The 23412-nt window shown below is 27.8% G+C and overlaps 1 protein-coding gene across 2 annotated transcripts in view; it reads right to left on the minus strand.

Moving 5' to 3' along the window:
* LOC111631694 (leucine-rich repeat-containing protein 58-like) overlaps nt 1-23412 on the minus strand; it is a 35353-nt gene that overhangs the window by 3725 nt on the left and 8216 nt on the right. For both annotated transcript variants that reach the window (XM_023375999.1, XM_023375998.1), the window contains exons 3-4: nt 14059-14275; nt 7036-7225 (exon numbers count right to left, since the gene is read on the minus strand). In XM_023375999.1, coding sequence (XP_023231767.1) covers nt 7036-7225; nt 14059-14275 — 407 coding nt within the window. The remainder of the gene's footprint in view (nt 1-7035; nt 7226-14058; nt 14276-23412) is intronic.

Below are 23412 nucleotides of genomic sequence, written 5' to 3' on the forward strand. Positions count from 1 at the left end.
ATCAGTTATATCACCTGCCTTTGTAACTTTATGAAATTTAAATAAATTTATGATTCTAAAAGGAGAGGGTAAAAGTTTATAGAATAAATTTATTATATATATGTATAAAATAATTTTAAATTTCTAATTTTTTTTTACTTTATGAATATTTTTCAAAAAATTTTTAATGTATTCATGATAACCAATTTCCCTTGCTAAACTCACTGTTACAGCTTTCTTAAAAAGTCACAAAAGAATTACTTTTTTGACCTCATTTTCACAGTACAGGTTTTATGGCAAAAGCTACATCAAAAGAATTTTGACATAGCTTTGTTTGCCAGTTGTCAAAATCTGCCAACAGTCTAGTTCTCATATGTGTAATTTACAGAATTGCCATAAAGCAACTTTCATAAACAAAATGTAAACCAATAGTGTGTCCAATAAACTTGAAAGAAAAAGTGCAACTTTTTCATCAGTAATCTTTACAGTTGTAAAGCAAAAAAACATTCTTAGAGACAATCCACGAAAAACCTTTTTTTACGAGTGTTATGTCACTATTAAATTCCACAAGTACTTTCGACCCCAACCAAGGCCGCCTCAAGGGGGGAAAGGCAACAACCGAAACAAAACCCCGGGGAAGTAGAAAGTACTTGTGGAATTTAATAGTGACATAACACTCGTAAAAAAAGGTTTTTCGTGGATTGTTATTATTCAACGCAGTGTTAAGTGGTTGGAAGTCGTTTATCATTCTTAGAGACTTAAACAAATATATTTAGATGTATCACATATTGAAGTAATATCTAAGAAAAATTTTTTGATGCTAATTTAGCTTTTATTTAAGAGTAGCTAATGAATGTTTAAATACTTAATTTTACTGCTATACTGTTTATTTGGCTTTTTTGATAATTTAATTCAATCATTCAGTCACCATTACTAAATGTCTAATACTTTCCTAAAATCATTCTAATCATATGCATATTCATAAGTTCACACAATATTTGTAAGATTCAGTTTTTCTAAAAGTGAGAAATGCTCCATTGTCAATACCTATATTGACATTTTTAACAAAATATAATTTTTATTGAATAAAATATTATGAATTATGCAATTTTTGGGCATATAAAAGCAAAAAGAACTGATTATTAGGAATAATTAGACAATAGTTTACATTTAACTAAAACAAACTTAGAATTTTAAATTGTTGCTTTTTAAATTTGAATTTTGTATTTCATTTGATAATTTTGAATATTCAGTTCTAAAACTACCAAAATTACATATGTTCTAAATTTTGTGAAATGATTTTGGAGCCTGTGAATGTGGGTTTGTCAGCCCAAAAGTATTTAGGTAGAAATTTGTATGTAATTAGGAGACTCCTGGAAAGCAGTAAAAGTCTGATTTGTTCATTTACAAAATGGAGTGATTATTAAATTTTTATTTTTATTATCAAACTCTGACACATTGAGTTATTTTTCACTTTCAAAGTGTCCATTACTGGAACATGCAAGTGAATAAAAAAGTGACTGTTTCAACAGACATTTTTTAATTAAAAGATGAATTGATGTGATTTTGAGGAATATAACTACATTCTGTCTTTGTTTTGTAGATAAATTTTATATATTAATGACAAATAGATACTTATAAAATTGAAAAATTAAATCACTATTTGTAAATTATATTAATTGCTTATTAACTGAGTTTACTAAGTTAAAAAAAAAAAATTAATTTATACATTGCCATATGTTGATAAGTTTAATTATTAATTTTTTTAAATTTTGGAACATATGGCCTAAAAGATGGATATTTGAAAATTTCAATTTCGAAGTAAGAAAGGTTAGCATCTTAACAATTATATATGAAGCATGCAATGCAATAATGTTGTAAATACCATTTTTCTCAAAATACATTTTATTGAACAAATGAATTCTAATTTTAAATGCAATGTTTTCCGATGCAAAAAAATATTGTGGAGATAGTGGCTCCGTAAGTGGCTGTATTTTGAAGTTTAATTTATGTGCAAGCCATAACATTTTAAGCACCAAAGTACAAGTCATGACTTTTGGTGCTTAAAACATTACAGCTTATGTTTACAATCATTGTCCTTCCAGGGAATTTGTAACCTAGTGAATTTTTTTTACCATTTTATTGTACATTTCAAATGAAATTCCTTAAGATGAATAAATTCATTCACTAGAAAAACTTTTTTATCTCTCCTGAAAAGTTTGTTTTTTGACATTTATAACATTATGGCACATTAGAAATAATTCTAATGTGCCTAAATATATCTAAACATATATAGATAAATGACCTAAAATATTGAAACTGAATTTTTAAGGTAACAACTTATTTTTGGATACCTGAACAATTATATATCTATAGTCACATATATTTATATTTTAGCAGTGGCATGCCGTGACATTTGATGATAGGGAAGCTGTGTTTCTGTAAGAAGTCAAGGGCAATCAGTCACTTGTACATCAGTGATGGTCTAAGGTCCATTCGTATCGTTTATTCGATAAGCCAGTAAAAACCGTAGACTTCTCTAAATGTATTTTTAATATCACATTTACATTCTGATTCGCTAGCCATGATATAAGGGCTAAAATTAAAAATAAAATTATAAAAACTTCCTTGGTGAAATAAAATGTGTGGTGGATACCTGGTACCTGGTACAAAATATTCTTCAATTGTATGAATATATTTTAAAAGAAAATTATAATTAAATATAGTTTTGTGAAAAAACGTGCATAAAAATAACAAAATATTCTTTACTTTTTAAATCTTAAAACAATCTACTTACAAGTTAGTCAAATAGCTCCCTATAAGTGGCTAATGGATGGAATCAGAGATGGTCCTGGTAGGAGTGCAGTAGTGCAGTGCTGCATGCACGCGGGCTGCCAAACCCCCAGGGTCAATGTCAAATGCCTCTTTTGTCGCATCACCAGTATATCTCAAAGGACACGACAGGGTTGTTGTAAATTTTAAACGTTTCTCACCATAACTGTAAAAATCTAAATATGTTAAACTTAATAGTCATTTGTTTTCTAACTAGGTTTTAGGACCAGGTGTCCATGGAAATTTCCAAAATTTACAACTTTTCGGTCACTCTTGTTGAACTGAAAAATTTCTGTCTTTATTACATCCAATATTACGAAGAAATCAGTCCCCACTGTACTTGGCTAAGGATTGGTTCAGTTAAGCTTTCAAGTAAAATTCCAGCTCTTTCGGCAGGTTTTATTTATGTCCCTAATTCCATAATCTCTTAATTATTTAACTACTTCTTAAGTATAAATAAGTTGAAACTGGTTACTTTGTACTCGAATATTTGTAGTCTTGGGAAAGAAGTGGAAAGACAAATTTTTATGACAAACGGATACATAAATCGTAAATTTAAGGAAATTAAATTCTAGAGCTTTTTCTGTACCTGGTGCATCTCTCTCATTATTAAATTTAGTTGTAAATGACGCTGTCGAAGTAACGGTTAATTTTTTAACATTATACAAGAATGGTACACGTTTTTTTCTACATCCCCTTAAAGATGGGATATATGAAATCGTAATATCGCTGGTTTAACATTGAAATCCGTGAGTAATATAAAATCAGAGAGCGGAATAAAAATATCAAATATTTTAATGGATTTTTTTAAACTCCTGTCAACTATACAGAACTATCATAAAAACATATCAGTAATTTCTTATCAGTTGGGTTAAGTTATAAATGTACTTGCAATTCACGTAATTGGGCGAGGGCGACCAAATATCTAGCGGGCAGGTGGCTAACAGCCCAGAACTGGTCCTGGATAGAACTGGATGCGTTATACATGTAGCATCCATCCAAGGTCCTAGGCTTCCACCAGCTAAACAGGGTGAGGTTGGTGCTCTTTAAAGCGCATGCACGAATCTGGCTTTTTGGATGCTGACAATACAGTGCTTCCACGCCACCACTAATATTCGAATATATTAATATAATAGCGATCTTATCTTTTTTTCATGTATAGTATAGAAATTTGTAATAAAATACATAATGCGGCTATAATAAAATATTGTGCGATTATTTTCATATAATTAAAATTAATATGTATTTATTTTTTAGAAAATACAAGGGAAGTAGTGCATCCACTTCCAATGACAGCATGCCACTGTATTTTAGTTCAGTCTTTTATAAACATAAAAAGAATTGAGATTAGCATATCTATATCTGGTCATTTACATATATTTCTATTATATATATATCTTAATTCATGAAATTTTAAATATAATATTTAAATATTAATAGAGATATATCCAAAGCTGTTGAGAGCTTTTATGAAATTACAGTAAACCCTTTCCACCCCTTTTACAATTTTTTTTTTGTTTTTTCAATTTACTAAACAAAATGCAGTCACAAGTCCAAGTTTCCTATGGGCCCAGGGAAAAATTCCCAGCTCCCCTTTTGACAGCCCTTCATAAACCTAACAAATACTCCTGTAAATAATCTATATATATATATATATATATGAAAATGTTTGCTTGCTTGCTATGCACTTCTAGTCCATTTCACCAATTGCTATGAAACTCGACAGTTACATTAAAATACTTCTATCTTAGGTAATGTCATATATTCTATTCCAAAATATTGATTGGAATTCTATATATCAATTAATTTCTGTCTACATTAGATTTGCTGGCTTTACATGTGGTGCCATCTGTTGGCAAAACATTTTTTTAAAATAAACTAAATATAAAATATATTCGTTTTTTTAATTATCTCTTTCTTTGTATAAAAGAGATAATTTTAAAAAACAAATATATTCATTTAATTACTGAGAAAATGATATAGCATCAGACTTGCTGTATCATAACAACTGGTAGCAAATAGCACTAACCTGAATGGAGTCAAAAGTGGCAACTGTGAAAACTTTATAAGTATTTAATTTTGCACATCTAACAACTCAGGTTTTTTCATTTCTGAATGTACTTTCTTAATTCTAATAGTGTCCACCAGTGGCCAAGTGGTTAAAACCACTGAACATTGGTAGTTGAATGGGTGTTCAGGTATTGCCAATAGGCTGGCCATTTGGAGTTTTCAGTGTTTGATTCATGTTAGTAACACCCAAATAGAGGCCAGTTTCAAAATATATGAAAAAAATACTCCTGGGAGGCATTCCCTCAGTAGATCAACCATGTATCACCTTGCCATAACCATATAAACCAAACTAATTCTAAAAATTTTCTATAAACTCACTATTTATAATGATATACTTCTCATGTAGTTTATAGGCATTCTGATAATGTTCTTAAAATGGGTAAAACCAGATACATTTTTGAAATTTACAATTAATAACACTGAGTGCAACAGTTACTGCGACAGGTACTTTATAAACCAAGTCAAAGTTATATTATAATTTGTAAAATTACTCCTATGAATTATAGTTAGCATAAAATTAGTAAAAAGCATGTAATCCTAAAGTTATTATTTAATAAAAGTTTACACATTTAGACTCATCACAAACAGAAGCAGATTAAATACACCTCAAAAATATAAAAATACAAAAATTTATCATTGGATATTACTTATCAAATTCAACTATAATTTAAAGTTTTATTATAAAGTTTAAAAATAACCAGAAATAATTGAACAACATTTAATATCTTTTTTTATTATTTTCAAGGTTTATAATGGAGCAGGTTATGCAAATGTTTTAATTTTGTTCTAGCAAATTTTCTACAAAATATATGCCAGTGGGAATTATATACAGCTCAGGTTATCTGACAAAATAACAAATTATAATTTATGGAATTTCATACAATTATTAAATGTTTACTAACATTTAAAAAAAAATTTGCAAATAAAAACTTGAGTAGTTAAATTTAAAAAAAATTGGTTCACATTACAATTATATATAAAATTATGTTCATTTTAAATGAGATAAATTTTATCATCTTCATTTCAATTGTAAGTAGAATCAATTATTTTCCATCTATGAAATAAACATATGATTTTAATATAACAGTAAAATCCTAAAAAGTTCATAACTTATTAATTTGAAGCAAATAAAAAAGTTTTCAATTCTACACATCAATAATGATCTCTATTCTGTCAAAACTGAATCAAGTAAAAAAAAATATAGCATAGTTGAAAACAATAAAATTTAAACTAAAAGGAAAATCTCTATCATACAACTTTTTTCTTTTTATAACTGAGTTTTATATATTGTAAAAATTTAAGTATTATACTTATGCAAACCTATGTTGTAATTTTCTTTACTGTAAATACCATGATAAAGATTAATCATAGTCAATATTCAAAATCAAACTGAGAATTGGTAACAAATATTTAACATAATAATAGCATCAAAAATATTACATTGCAAGTATTATGATTATTGCCATAATGTAATTTCATTAGTGTTATAAATCATAACAAAATATTTATGAAATTTTATATTGATACATTTCATTGTTGTGTTTATGAGTATTTAAAATAACTAAGTATAAATCATATGGATTTCAATTTATTATATGAACAGTTCTTGATACGCGTAATAAAGTAATGAGTTATTTTGTATAGTGTATTACAATAACTTATTAATTCTATAAAAAGTTTAGAAATAATTTTCAGAAGGAAAATAAGTGAATAATTTCAAGAAATTGAATACTAGAATAATAAACTTCTCTACCTGCACTTAAAATCAACAAACAAAAACCCTTTCAGATGCAGTATTTATATTTAAACTTCTAATGTTTCAGTCAGTTGATTGACTTCAGAAAAAACTGAATAATTCCAATTTATAATGACATATTCCAAATAATCCATAAAATACATTTTGTTCATTATAAATTGAAATTATTCAATTTTTCCTGAAGGTGGTCAATCAACTGATTGAAAACATTAGAAGTTTAAATAAAAAGACTGCACCTTAAAGGGTTTTTGTTGTTTGTTTGTTAAAATAATAAAGTTGCTGCTTACTGAAAATCTTAGTCAAATTTGTAACAGAGAGTATGTGTGGATTAAGAAATTAGTGTTTTCAATTTTTCAAAATTACCTCACTAGACATGTAAATAAAGTAGATTTGCTTACCTTTACATCTAGGATTAACACATCGTTGTGCACTATTTAAAAATGTTCTCAGATTAGCTGGTAAATCATGTTGACCATAAGGAATTTTGGAAATTTTGATGCATCTTGCTGCTAATTCTCTCAGAGATGGTGGAGTATAGGTCATGTCTTTCACAAATCTCACAACTAAGGGGTTATCACGCAAACTTAACTAGAAACAGAAAAATTTTTTATTAAAACTTCTAGTAATTTTCAAAAAGTTTATGAAATATTTTTTAAAATGAAAATTTAAATATATCAATTTTATATTTTGTCATCATACATTATAATTAACAAAATTAAACTGGCAATATAATGGATTAGAATGATTATATATNAACAAGGTAAAATATTCTTTTGGCAATATCATTATATGAATAATCATAGGAATAATTAACAAATTGTTGAGAAAACAGTTTAAAATATTTAATGTTTAAAAAACACAAACCTTTTTGTTATGCTAATCAGACATACTATACAATTCACAAAATCATTTCTCAATTCATCCAATACAAATTACTTCACTTAAAGCAAAACTTCTTTTTTAAAAAAAATGTCATTATCTTACAGCCTTTATACCCATCATCAGAAGTTATTTCTCTAGTTGACTCCTGATAATACACAGCCTGAAAGCACTTTAGTTTAAAAATTTTATTCTAGCAGCAGTTTGAACTAAATTTTTTATTATTTATTCTTCCTAAAGCTTTTGGCTAGTACAAATAAATGTTTATTATATTTCTGAAAAAATACTTTATACTATTTATTTAAATATAATCTCTAATATTAGCTATTACTGATTTATTAATTAGGTATATATTAGCTGCCATAACAAATATCAAAGCCTTAAAAATTCCAGCAATTGACGACCAAAATCATTAAAGTTTTATTTCTGGATTTTTAAGGTTTGTTATTTGTAAAAAGTAATTCATACAATATTTCAATTGCCATATTTGTAGATGAACAGTCAGATCATCGTTTGACGCAACTTGCAGGCCAAATTATGTAGTATCATTAGATTAACTATAGCCTAAAAATCTGGCAGATACTTACCAGAAAAGAGTTTTTCTTCACTAATTTCCAATCTCTAGAAGATATTGCTTACCTGCCACTCCAATGCAATTAAACTCATTATTGACTGCAAAAAGTATATTTACCATTCAATAAACTGGTTAATTTTCCACACTGATTCTGTTGAGATAACTGGGTATAGATTGGGAAATCCCAATTTCTTTGGCTGTATAAAATATTTTTTCCCTTTCATAAATATTTTAAAAGATATTGTACCACCAGATGCAGTGGGTCTTCTTATTCTTTCTCTACATCATATTGGTATTAAAACATTCAAAAGGCATTACACAACATTGTTTTATTCACACTACTCACTCAAGGAATGAGTGAAGATGCACTCTACCTAAATTTTACAACTTTTAAGCACCTTTCCAAAGCTTAAAAAATGTAAAAATAAAAAAAATATTAGTGTAAAGTTATGTATGTACAATAAGTTAAAATATTTTTCTTTTTTACTTTATTGGCTTATTGTTTATTTTTAATCAGGTGAATTATTTGGAGATGGTAATTTCATGTTCATTAAAACATCACCAGATGCAAAATTAAAGAATAAAAGAACCTAAAATTTATTTTAAAAATTTATAGATTAAAATGAAATTTAAAAAAATTATTATTAAAATAAATTTTTACATGAATTCTTTAAATAAAAAAAGTGTCCAAATCTCTCATACTTTGCAAACAATACAATTGCATCCACTTACCATCTCACTTTGAAGATACAAATGGATCTTTAAAATATTTAAAATATGAATGTAAACCAGGATCTAAATTGGTGTTATATATATTTATTTACTACTGACTGACACACAAAGATATGTGTATATAATAAATAAATGCTATTATTCATAAGTTTTCTTTCACTTCAATTTTATAATCCTCACCATAAAGCAAAATAAATTATATTCAATAATTTTAAGATAAATCATCATTAATTTCTTACTTATAATGGTACGAACAAAATATTTTAAAATACAGGTAACCCCCGTATAACATGGTAGTTACGTTCCAAAAAATTGCCATGTTATGCGAATCCATGTTATGCAAATCAAAGAACTATTACGAAAAGGAGGGTTAGGTTCCAAAAATTAAAAAACATGTTACTATATTTTCATAATTAAGTTAAATATCTTTATTAAAATTTTCTTAAGTGATACATACTAATATAAATTAAACAATGTTTTCTTTGTCATCACTAAAAGCACTATTAACCGAGAGCGTTTTATTTTTGGCAAGCTATCGTTATCCTCTGAATATTTTTCTGCATTATTTTCAGATTCATGCTTTACCTTTTGCAAAAAGTGTATGTAATTTTAGATTGCTTGCTTCTAGTTAAAAGATCTTTATAAATTTCCTTATATGGTGCTAAGCACTTATGGAATAAGGAAAAAACATCTGGCAACACCAAAAGCAGAAGCGTCAAGATATGGCAAAATTGAAACAATTTTCGCGAAGGACCATGTGTATGGAGAAGAGAAAAGAAAATTTACACACTGAAGTACTAATAGTTCACGAAAATAATAATTTTCGTGAACTATTAGTACTTAAGTATGTAAAAATTTATTACATTTCATGTTGTACGAAGGTTTTACCCATTTCTCAAACCGTGTCAGAGTGGTTCCGTGTTATAAAAGTACCGTGTTATACGGGGGATGGTACCAATTCTTGAACTGTGTTAGAGTGAATCCATGCTATAGAAGTGCCGTGTTATATGGGGGTTACCTGTATTACCAATTATTGCAGAATTTAGAGAGAATTGTTGTTTTTTATTTTCTAATTTTATTTTAAAATTAAAAAACTAATTTTTCTTCTAACTGAAAATGTAGATTTTTTAATTGGTTTTAGTATATAGTATTTTTAAATATTTTGTACTTTTTTTTATGATAGAATGATCAAAAAATATTTTTGTGACTTGGTATACAAAAAGTCAATTTTTTATCAATTAACTGACTAACAGCAGCAACAAGGACTGGATCATTAAAAAAACAAGGTAAAATATTCTTTTGGCAATATCATTATATGAATAATCATAGGAATAATTAACAAATTGTTGAGAAAACAGTTTAAAATATTTAATGTTTAAAAAACACAAACCTTTTTGTTATGCTAATCAGACATACTATACAATTCACAAAATCATTTCTCAATTCATCCAATACAAATTACTTCACTTAAAGCAAAACTTCTTTTTTAAAAAAAATGTCATTATCTTACAGCCTTTATACCCATCATCAGAAGTTATTTCTCTAGTTGACTCCTGATAATACACAGCCTGAAAGCACTTTAGTTTAAAAATTTTATTCTAGCAGCAGTTTGAACTAAATTTTTTATTATTTATTCTTCCTAAAGCTTTTGGCTAGTACAAATAAATGTTTATTATATTTCTGAAAAAATACTTTATACTATTTATTTAAATATACAGTAGAGATCGATTATCCAAATATTGATCAACTGAAACATTGGTTAACCGAAAGCATTCCAGCCGGCAAATTCAAATTTCCGCTAGAGATGTGGCATTGCAGCAATCTTCCCTCCCTGCCAAACTGAACTGTAGGCCTAGTTTAATGTACTACATTATGTAATATTCATTGCTTTTCATCCACCTACTACTTTGAAAATGTTTATTTTCAATCTCAGGCATCAAAACATTACATATTAATTGATGTGAAGAAAATCAGATTTTTTCTAATGAAATTTTATTTTGTTCAGCATTATTTTCCTTTGACTGTGCTTCATCAATTATAACTAATTCAGTCCAAATCAATATCTTCCACCTTCCTTCAATTTAATTTTTTGTGTGAGAATTATAACTGAATATGTTTTAATTAAAAGTTTTATATTTTTTTGTTAATGACACATCTATAACAAGTTATAGAGTGCATACAATAATCAATTACGCTAACAATGGTGTTTGTAAATACACAAATTTAGTTTATGAGCAGATTTTTAGAAAATCTGCTGCTCATAATGTAAATTTGTGTATTCATGCTCATCTACAATCATTCTCAAATTTTTTTTAAAATGTTAACAGACTTTTTAAAGAATAATGTCAATTTGTCAAAAGAAACATTCTTTGGTGGTATTTCTACATATATATTCCATCAAAATGTTTCAAAATTAGAAGTTAAAATATCATTTAAATAATAAACTGAAAAATAATAATGAAATAGGCTGAATAGATAACAATTATTGAAATAGAATGAAGTCTGAATTTTTCATTGTTAAAATATACTGAGTGAATAAATGAAAATAGAACTTGCTAGTAGCAATACAAAGAGTTTGCAAGAGCAAGCAGTAGCATGTAGTAATATGAAGATTCAATGATGTATGTTAGACTTAGCAACATGAGCTTAATATAAGCATGGGGCCAATTCATAGAATAACAAAGTCCTCAAGCTATTTGTTGAGTTTTATTTTAGTTTAGTCATCTAATACAACCACAAACATTTTATTTACCAATATGCTTATAATAAATAATTATCTTTAAAGCCATGGGAGGAAAATTAGATACTTTAACAATATTTGATGATTAGTTAGATTTGTGGGTTTTAGCACTAGGTTTTAGATAGGCCAAAAAGTGACAGGTCTGGCCAGTTATGTCTCTGTATGCCCTTTTGGGTCTTTTAACATGCCATAATCATTCTGTTGTATATACTAGAGTTCTGTATATAAGTTTATTGTTTTCCAAATGCCATTATAAGTTGAACTTATTCATTATCATTTAGTATATTCCATACAGTTTAGTTGTCAGAAAATATCTGTTGTTAAAGATAGTATCCTCAGTAGAAAACAGCCAGTTCTCTGACTGTTTTGTATTGAGGGCATGTTAGTAATATTTGTTGGATTGTAAGTAGGATATGGCAAGTTGAGCATTTTGCTTAAGTATCCCTTGTCATTAGATAGTTATGTGTTAGTCTTATGTGTCAAGTTCTCAGTCAGGCAAGTATTATTACCAGTTTGGTGGAGTTGGTAAACAAATAGTCCAACTCTGACTCCAGAAAATTTGCAACGTATGACTTCAACCTTAATTTTCTTTTAAATAATCATACTATGATTCCTTTTATAAGAAAGACAGCATTGGGTACCCAAATATTTTTATCTAAAATTTCTCTACAAAAAGTTGTACTAAAATTGATGATGAGAATCAAAAAATGGATATAACAAATTTAATTTGGAAAAATGTTCAAGTACATAAAGAAACACACTATCTTAATAGTCAAAAGAATCCCACTTTTATTAGTTAATCATGAAAAGTTGATTTAAATTTAATTATTTTCAATATAAAAAATTAATTATAATAAACGAAAAAATAAGTTAATGAATGACATGATAAATTGGTCTGTAAANTATTGCATTCCATAATTTAGTATTTAATAAATTTATTGTAATTATTTTATTACTTTTTATTCTCCAAATTTATGACAGATTTGTTCTTTGATCTGTAAAATTTTCTTATATACAATTAAAAATTTTGCAAGTTAGAAGAAACACCAAAAAAAAATTAAAAGAATGAGTTTATAATTTCTTTTTCACACACCTTGGGAACTCTATGGAATTTGTAATTGTATATTCATCCTAAATATTTTATTAATGATATATTTTTACATTTTGAATTGCCAGAGAGATGATTTTAACAAGTTTTATTTTTACATATTGAGTATTTGTCTTGTTTATCACTCTGCCCATTTTCAACAGTGAGCCTTTCAGCCTTTTAGATATACTTGAGAAAACTTTTAAATCAGCTGTCTACCTCTTTTTAAGTCTATTGTGTTTCCCCAAAAATAAGACTGGATCTTATATTAATTTTTGCTCCAAAAGACACTTTAGCTCTTATTTTCAAGGGGTGTCTCATCCAAAGACACTCGCTTGGGTATTTACAAATACTTAATTATAATTTATATTATCATTTATTTTAAATGATAACGTTGATAATAATATTTATTTATATTTAATTACACATTAATATTATTTTATAATCATGGGTTGCAATGGACATATTAAATACGACTGTCTGGCTGACAATCTTAACTGGGGTTTATTTTAGGAGTAAGGTTTATATTAGGAATAAGGCTTATATAACATCCTGAAAAATCATGCTAGGGCTTATTTTTCAATTAGATCTTATTTTCAGGAAAATACAGAATTACTTGAAACCAATAGAAGGGCAGTGAAAAAATTAATTAGTCAAATTGATATCCAAAGGAAAACATCCGAGATGTAAAAATATATTGCACTAAATAAAAATTATGGCACCCAAAATGAGAGTCAAATTTTTTCTTGGGAGCTCCCAAAGGAATATATAAGTGTTTACTTTCTAGGCACAATCAAATGACTCGTGTTCAGTGATTTTTATCTACTAAGTCACTGGTGGACCTTAATTAATAAAAGGTATTTTCTGAAAGTATAGAGCATGTCACATGAGATATGCATAACATTTTGCTATGAAATGGCCTTTATGGATTAATATTGTTTTGATATCTAAATTTATCGAAATGTCTGTTTTCTAAGAAATTTCCTTTAGATACTAATTAATTAAAAAGTATTTTTCTTACTTCACATTTTACCAATAGTAAATTTCAAGGTCAGGGTCACTGGATTCAAAAGAATTTTACTGACTCTGACCAAAAACATCCAATTTCAGTGACTCCAACTCCACAACACTGAGCACCAATACTACTACTTTCCAATTTTTCTATTGGCTGGTTATTCATTTTATTAACTCTAGTTTTATTGCATGTAGTTTATTGTTGAACTAACAATATTTGAATTATTTATTTATAATATTTGTATGTATGTTCAATGGTTGGAAGTATAACTATATGAAATAATTTATAAAACTTCATTAATAAATATTTTGCAATAAAATAAAACATATCAATTTAGAATAAATATGTGTATGTATGTATGTATGTATGTGTATTTACATTTAAATAAACATACCTCAATTAATCCTCGTAATGTTACTATTTCAGGTGGAAGAGTAGTTAAAAAGTTTTTATGAAGAGCTAACGAACGAAGACGTCTTAAACATGATATGGTTGAGGGTAAACTTCTTAATTTATTTTCACATAATACTAAAGCTTGTAAATATTGTAATTGGCCTACATCTGCTGGAATTTCTGTTAACTGATTTCCTCCCAGGTATAGAACTTCTAATCTTAAAATAAATAAATAGATAAAAATTAAATATTCTTTTCTTTATAAGATAGAATACATTACAACAATGTTTTAGCTTAATTTTTAATACTTTAAAAGTTAACAAATTACTTGGAAAATTAATATATCAACCATTGATACTTATAACAAAAAAAGTCTTAAATGAAATAAAAAAATTTTATTTAATACTACTTTGTAAAATAAAAATTAAATTAAAAACTCAATTATTAAATTTTGAATTATTAAAAAAGGTTTAAAAACTTAACATTTAACAATAAACTAAATAGTTTAGGACTTTCTCTGACAGCAAAACAAACTTATACATCTTAACTTGTATTTAATTATGTCATTATATATCAGCAACAATTACTAATTTATTTTGTAACACTAATTACTATCCCTATTCTTCTTACATAAATGTAAGAAGAATAGGAAAAAAGTCTGACTCCATCGACTTTTACAATTATTTTGGACTAATTACTATATATATTTAATATAAAGAATGATTTTAAAAATTAAGAAGGTAAAATTAATAATTACAAACATACAATCTATAGAATCATCTATTATCAAAGATACTATAGGTTATTTGTTTGTATAATTCAACTATAAACAAAAATCATTAAAAATATATTACTAGTATAGTTGAAATTCATAACTTAATGATAATTAATACAAAACAGAAGTTTAATTAAATCAGGAAAATATTACATGGATTAAAGTTATCATTGGAAGATTATGAATTTTGATTATTATGATCCTGAAGAAGGTAAATGTTATAAATTTTGAGCTGATTCATCTCACGTGTATTCATACCTGAAGATAGCATTTCTAACCTTCACACTGTTAAAAAGTGTATTGGATCCTTCATTAATTAATGATAAATAAACACCTCATAAAATTAGATAAAATTCAAATTGACACAAACATTAAAAAACAATCCAGCATGTTCATAAAAACATTAGTTTATCTAACTATCCTAAACAGTTAACAGATTTAATTTAAATTCAAACAGTGATTATAACTTGTACATATTTTTTTAAAAACAAACAAGAACATTGATATGATTGGCTGCAACATTATGCATGATAAAAATTGAAAAAGCATAGGAAAATCAATGACATAAATAATATTTTTTGAACCAATACATATGCTGCAAGAGATGATGAAATCTCAAGATACTTCATATAAGGACTTCCAAGTGGGGTGGATTGTCTACATCAGGAGTGGCCAACCTTTTCAGAAGGCGGGCCAAATTTCAGAAATAATATTTTCTGCCGGGCCACGCAACTAATTTTTTATTTATTTTTTAATTAAAGTAAACAAGCAAGCGTGCTACAGCTTCAACCACATCGTCGCTTCCCAGTAGGTGATATCGTGGTCAAACACTTGCCTGGTTTAATGTAAAAAAACACAAAAAATAGGTATATTTATTTTTTGAAGAAAATAAAATATAACCGAGAATCAAACATATTTATTAGACAATTTAAAAATATTTAAAAGTGAGACATCTGACTTTGTTTTACAGAACTAAGTGCATCAAAATTGATCTCCACTGATGTTGTTGCTACACGCAAACAGTTTTCCAAATGAACATCAGTAATTCGATCTCACTTGTGATTTGATGTACTTCATGCGACTAAAAAGCTGTTCACACGCATAAGTGTTTCCACATAGCGAAACCATCGACAGAACATATTTGTAAAATGCAGGATATTTATCCTTGTCCAAATACGTTTCATAGAACTCTTCCAAATCAACTTGATGGAATTTCTCCAACGTTTTAGGGTTTACTTACTTATAGAATCGATTTGGTAGACAGGCTACTTGGTTAAAGTAGTTTGAACTGTAATTATAAATATGTTAAATATGTATTGTAACGTCGATTGCAAAATCTCTCCAGATGCATTGGCGATAATAAAACGAAACTACAGAATAACACGGAACTTTGTCAAGCTGCACTGAAAGTAGTTATGAGTATGAGCCCGATAGCATTGCGAGCTTCCCGAAAACGCCGAAGACCACAGAACATATATAGCTGAAGTTGAAGTCTCATATTAAATTTTATCAACACCTAGCGTAGGACAAAAAACTAAGTAACCTCGAGTGTCAAATAGCGGGATATTTGAAATAGCTAAAAATCTATGAATTTTTTTCAAAAATGAGAGATATTTCAAATTTCTCTTAGCTATAATTTAAAAATACATGATACGAATAACTCATGACGTAATGTTCTTTTGGTGATATGTACAATAAAGTTAACATTTACGTTCATTTGACCTAGCTCCGCGGGCCGCAACATGACTCCAAGTGGGCCGCATGCGGCCCGCGGGCCTCGTGTTGGCCACCCCTGGTCTACATCCTTATAATCAATGGCCATCAATCTTCTGATTTGTATATTTCCAATTTTTCAAGATGTTTAAGACAGTCAAATTCCCATGTTGGTTGTAAGATGGTAGCTTCATTTAGATCGATCTGAGCATCATTCTCCATTGTAAAGGTCAATGTATAGTACAGTACATCAATTTTTCTATTCTTTTTCAAGTTTTTGTTACATTGACATTGCAATCAATCTTATGAATGCTTTTTGTTTAAAAAATTTGTTCTAATTATGGCTACTGTTTGAAATTTTAAACCTGATGTTGACTATTTAAGATGGTTGAAAAGTGTCAGTTTGTCTATTAAAAGATGTTTGTTGAATTATATTAAATGTATAATTTGTTGAATTTGTTGAATTATATTAAATTCAACAAATACAATATGTTATAAACAAACATCAATATATAATTAATAAAGATGCCTAAGTAAAGATATGCTACACTGAATAATATAGGAAAATTAATTAAGAAATTTTAGAGACATTATATTAAATCATACTTTATCATGTGCAACATTCACATCTTTTTGTATTATTTAATTAAAGTGCCATATTTAAAAGCAAATATTTTAATTTCTATTATATGTTTGTTTGTTAAGTTATGGCAATGCAGCACTTGGGTGATCTGCCAAGGGGGGGATGCCTTCTGGGAGGTCTTTTTCAGGGAAACTGGCCCCTGTTTAGGCATTACAGACATGAAGAAAACCCAGAAAACTCCACATGGCCAGCCCGTCCAAGAAAGGCAAACCCATGATCGAACTCCCAGTGTTAAGGGTACGAAGATCACTTGGCCACTGGTGGGCCTTTTTATTATATAAAAACAGAAATAACAATTAAAATATATAGAATTGTTAATATATATACTGTATATATAAAATCTTGAGTATATATACAGGGGAAGTTTTTTCAAGCTCCAAAGATCCATTAGAAAAAAGACAAGTTGTAAATAACAAATTGAATTTATTATCAAGTTAGGTACAAACATGGTTACTTTTTGACATAATCTGTGAAGATTGAGGAATTTGTCATATCTATGGACAAGCATAAAATTTTGCCGCCAGTGAATTGAGATGGCCTTAACAATATTGTTTTGAAGATCAACATTAGTCTCAAACCTCTGCCCTGCTAGCCACGTTTCTGTTCAGGAAAGAGGTGGAAGTCTTCACACATTAAAAAGTTTTAAGCTGGGTGGAAGTCTGAAAGGTGGAAGTCTTCACCACCTTTAAACACCCAGTGTATAGTCCTGATTTAGACTGGAACTTAAAAATAAAACAGCCTACATATATAAACAAACTCAAAATAAAAAGTTATGCACTTTATTATAGCAAATACATGAAATATTTAAAACTTCAAAAAGTACTGTACTCACACAGTGGGTGATCAATTAATGAACAAATCAGATAATGAATACTTTCGTGAAAGATTTTTATGTTTGGACAACGAACATATGTTCAGATAATGAACACCTCACAGAACAAACACAAAAAGAAGTGATGTAAAATAATGAATAACAATTGGTCTTCCCTTGTCTTCAGGCAACAATTCAAAACTTTTCAGAGCACAGGAGATGTCAAAATCGAAGTCAACCTGGTATATACTGATTGGATATTATTCCTCTGAAGTTTGAAACTCCCCCTTGTAATTCCAGTGGGCACTTGTTAAGTTTTGCATGGGTTTTAATTTTCAAAAGGTGAGAGTATAATAGCAAAGGTAGAGAGTGGGCAGAAGATGTTTGATGTTGCTGGGCAGCGTGGCTCAAACAGGTCTACAGTAGGCCACAGTTCAACCTTATCTAAGAAAGATACTGAATAATCAAGAAGACTCAAGCAGCTTAAGGAGTAACAAAAATCACATCTGAGAAATAAAGAACATCAAAGAGCTCATAATAGAACCTGAAATGGATCTGACGACAGAAGCTCTTGCCAAGAACTCTTGAATGAAGAACACCAAGAAACTTGGTGACATGTTTTCTTCTGAAAAAGAGGATTAATGCCAACATCTACTATTAAACATCTTTTGAAGTAGAAGGCTACCAGAACAACAGTCTTAGAATGGCATCCAAACCAGGTTGAGGCTTGGGGATTTCTACAATTGCAATGCTATTAATTACTTACGAAAAATCCTAAAGAAGGGAGAAAATCAATCAACATTAGACAGATTCTTTAACCCCACAAACAGAAAAAACATGACTAATAAAAATGCAANGGGCCGCATGCGGCCCGCGGGCCTCGTGTTGGCCACCCCTGGTCTACATCCTTATAATCAATGGCCATCAATCTTCTGATTTGTATATTTCCAATTTTTCAAGATGTTTAAGACAGTCAAATTCCCATGTTGGTTGTAAGATGGTAGCTTCATTTAGATCGATCTGAGCATCATTCTCCATTGTAAAGGTCAATGTATAGTACAGTACATCAATTTTTCTATTCTTTTTCAAGTTTTTGTTACATTGACATTGCAATCAATCTTATGAATGCTTTTTGTTTAAAAAATTTGTTCTAATTATGGCTACTGTTTGAAATTTTAAACCTGATGTTGACTATTTAAGATGGTTGAAAAGTGTCAGTTTGTCTATTAAAAGATGTTTGTTGAATTATATTAAATGTATAATTTGTTGAATTTGTTGAATTATATTAAATTCAACAAATACAATATGTTATAAACAAACATCAATATATAATTAATAAAGATGCCTAAGTAAAGATATGCTACACTGAATAATATAGGAAAATTAATTAAGAAATTTTAGAGACATTATATTAAATCATACTTTATCATGTGCAACATTCACATCTTTTTGTATTATTTAATTAAAGTGCCATATTTAAAAGCAAATATTTTAATTTCTATTATATGTTTGTTTGTTAAGTTATGGCAATGCAGCACTTGGGCAATCTGCCAACGAGGTGCCTCCAGGAGGACTTTCTACGGTAAACCGGCCCCCAGTTACGTGCTACACAAATGAATAAAATCCAAAAAACATAGCGTGGCTAAACTCGGCGAACCGCGATTAGTGTTTAGTGATAGGCTAGTATTCACTCAGCCAAATAGCCATACTGATCCTCCCTGCGAAAGGCTTATGTACGGTATATAATACATATATACTCTAATTTAGCGTATATTATTCGAATTTTAATTTTATAGAATAGTTCTTAACGTTATTATAACATGTTTAAATGTTAAATGAATTTGCTATATACAGTATATACTTTTATAACTTTATTGATTCTATGCAATTATAATGTCTCTATGTAACTATAATTTTAAATTTTTATTGTAAGAAATGCATATATAGTAACATAAATTACCACACATAATTTTATAATTAACTAATTACAGTTTACTCAATCTTTTAAAAAATATGCTAAAAATGAATTTATGAGTCATAGCAACAATTAATTATGATGAATATTTATCATGTAATTTTAATTACAGAATTAATCCATTATTCACATAAAAAGCTGCAGCTGCTTATCTTAATTGGCCTATTTAAGGTCAAAATAGATTGATAATATATAGTTATGAAAGATATCAGTTAGAACTTCATTCAACTTTAAAAGTTTCAAATTTTTTATAGAAAAATAATCAATATTTAAACGAACGATCTGTAAATTTACGTTTAAAACAGAGTAATTCAAATTATTCATTGACAAACAAATTTTTGATGAGTTGAATACTTTTTCAAAGATTTTAGATTTTTTTAGAGGATAAAAAAAAATTAAAATCATTTTTTAAAAATTTTAACAGAATATATTTTGAAAGGAGAAAATGTATTTATATTGGGAAATTTTCAAATTGTAGGTCTATAAATTCCCACTATATACAGTACTGTCCGTTTCTCTGTCCGTCCGTACTTCGTTAATCTCGAGAACGGAGTTAGATGTAAATCGAGAATAGATATGGAAAATTAAAGGCTGAAGACCCCGATTAACAATATATGCATGAACTAGTATTTTAAATTAAAATATGATACAGAAATTGTGGGCCAGCGTTGCGACGATGTTACAATAAATAATTTCTTATTATTGTTTAAATATATTTATAAATTAAATTAACTTATGTAAGTGAAATTTTGCTTATTTGTGAATGATATCCGCTTGAAAAAAATTACGTAAGGTAGAATACTTAAAAAGTAGACTGCATAATAATAATAATAATAAATCTAATTAAAATAAATTTATAATTTACACGTCAATTAAATTTATTCATTTCATTCATTTACAATGTTGACTCATTGCCAAGATAATCNGAACAACGGTCTTAGAATGGCATCCAAACCAGGTTGAGGCTTGGGGATTTCTACAATTGCAATGCTATTAATTACTTACGAAAAATCCTAAAGAAGGGAGAAAATCAATCAACATTAGACAGATTCTTTAACCCCACAAACAGAAAAAACATGACTAATAAAAATGCAAGACTGTGTATACATGTATTTTTATTATTACATATAAATAAATGTAGTAAGAAAGTGTATATTTTTTATTTTTGGGGGTCTCTTTGGAGTTTCCAGAATGAATTAATCAAATTTCCATATAAATCTATGGTAAATTGATAATCGGTTAATGAACAATTCAGATAGTGAACAAAGTCTTGGAACAGATTATGTTCGTTAACCGATCACCCACTGTTTTCCAAAAAATAAACCATAATGAAATATTCTTCATACATTAAATGCACAATCTACAGTCAAGAGACATGGATTAATACCATCAAAGAAAATCAATTGATTTCTGGGTGTTCCTCTTACAAGAGGAGGAACAGGAACTCCTGTTGATCTCCAATTGTAAAATCTGTTTCAGCAGTCTATTTTTGTGTTATGTATTCTTCCCATTGTAATCTTCTGTTAGCTGTCCATTTCTCTATTTGTATATTGCAATCTAATTTTATCTAAATGTGTCTTCCCTGTACTTTCCTCTACCGTAATTTTCTATATATTTAACAATTGTCATTTCTATCCCATGTGTACATGTATACATGTACTATTATTTTATATATTTAATTTGTTTCTTTTTTATATTCTCATTATTCTATATTATGTTATTTTAAAATATTTTCCTATCTTTTAATACTTACAATGTATTATCTTATTCCATTTAATTGTAGAACCAAACAGTTCATATAAATTATACCTATCCTATTATTTTAAAGCCCAGTTTCAATTTGGATCTAATTTGTAAACTCATACATTTTGTTTTCTCAGATGATATTTTTATCTTTTTCTGCATCTATCTTAAATTTATAAAGCAATCTCTAACTCACTTCATGCTGACCCATTGATACCACATCAGCATACTAGATTAATGGTAAAATAATACAATTTCTATACCAGAATTTTTTATTTTTATTTATTTAATAAAGTTTTGAATGAAACTGTAAGACTAAAAACATCACTTGTCTAATTCCAGTAATTATTTCAAATGTCATGTCATTTCCAAGCATTTTTCCGTTTATATTCTCAAAATAAAGGAGTATTACATTTCATTAATTAGGTTCATTATTTTTCTATTGATATTTTGTTTTGTCATAATATCTGTTAAGTCATGCAGCAATATTCTGTCTAATGCTTTTTCCAAATCAAATCAATGAAGTATAATAGTGGCATTTTAAATTCTGGAGAATTTTCCATAATTTGTCCAAGTATGAAAAGAGCATCTACATATGATCTCTCTGAAATTATTGCTGTTTATCATCTAAATATGAAGGTCACTAGCTTGTTTTCCTTCCTCTGATACATTTATCGACAACAAAATTAGGTCTCTTCTGTCAAGTTTTAATGTTAACTAATATTTTATCACTAGTACACATATATTCTGTTATTTTTGTTTCTAAGTTTGTTATGTATTAATATTCAAATGTTTTTGATCTTAGTAATAGATCAAAACATTTGTCTGTTAAAGTTATTTTCTGGAATTTTAAAGTTTTTAAAGTATGTAAAAATTAACTCTCTTTTCTTTTTGGTTTTACTAACAGAGCAAATTTGAATATTTCATGATTATAGTTCTGCTTTTAACTCCTGTTCTTTGCCATTTGCTCTTACATTCAAAATATTCTGCTTCCTTTTCCATGCTTTTGTTATTTCAAATCACCAATCTGAGATCCATATCTCTTGACTCTCTGAACAATCTAATTTAACATGTCTGGGTGGGTTGTTGACCTGGTCATTGATGCTCCCCGTGCTATCTGGATATTGTATCACATGCTAATCATTTTAGAAATTTTTCATTTATGCTTTTGTTAAAAACATTTTTGCATTCAAAATCATAAAATGTTATAAACTAAAATTATTATATATAGTATTTTTTTTTATATTTTCAGAATTTTTCAATCAGGAATAATCTATAGCTGTTAATAAAAAAATAATTACAACTTAAATTTGAATTATTATATTAAAAACATAAGCAAATGACAACACAATAATCCTAATTAAAGGGCTAAATAATTGTATACTTGCTTACTGGAGAATTCAAAAAATAAATCCTAATTAAAACCTAAAATTTTTTACTATTAATCTATTTTTATATANAATTATGAAAATGGCCTTGGTCTAAATCATACTGATAAATCTCGAATGATAAAAAATTCCAAATACTGTACTAAGTGGCAAAAAAGTTTTTTATCCATGAAAATATTGATAAAATAACGTTTTAATCTATTGATAAAACTGAAAATTTTACTGATTACATTATAAATTTTGTACTATATTAACCTTTATTTAAAAATATGAATTTAAGCTGATAATATAAAATCAGATTTAAAAA

The sequence above is a fragment of the Centruroides sculpturatus genome, unplaced genomic scaffold, assembly GCF_000671375.1.
Source record: "Centruroides sculpturatus isolate CEXI.00-Female unplaced genomic scaffold, Cexi_2.0 scaffold515, whole genome shotgun sequence".
Lineage (NCBI taxonomy): Eukaryota > Metazoa > Arthropoda > Arachnida > Scorpiones > Buthidae > Centruroides > Centruroides sculpturatus.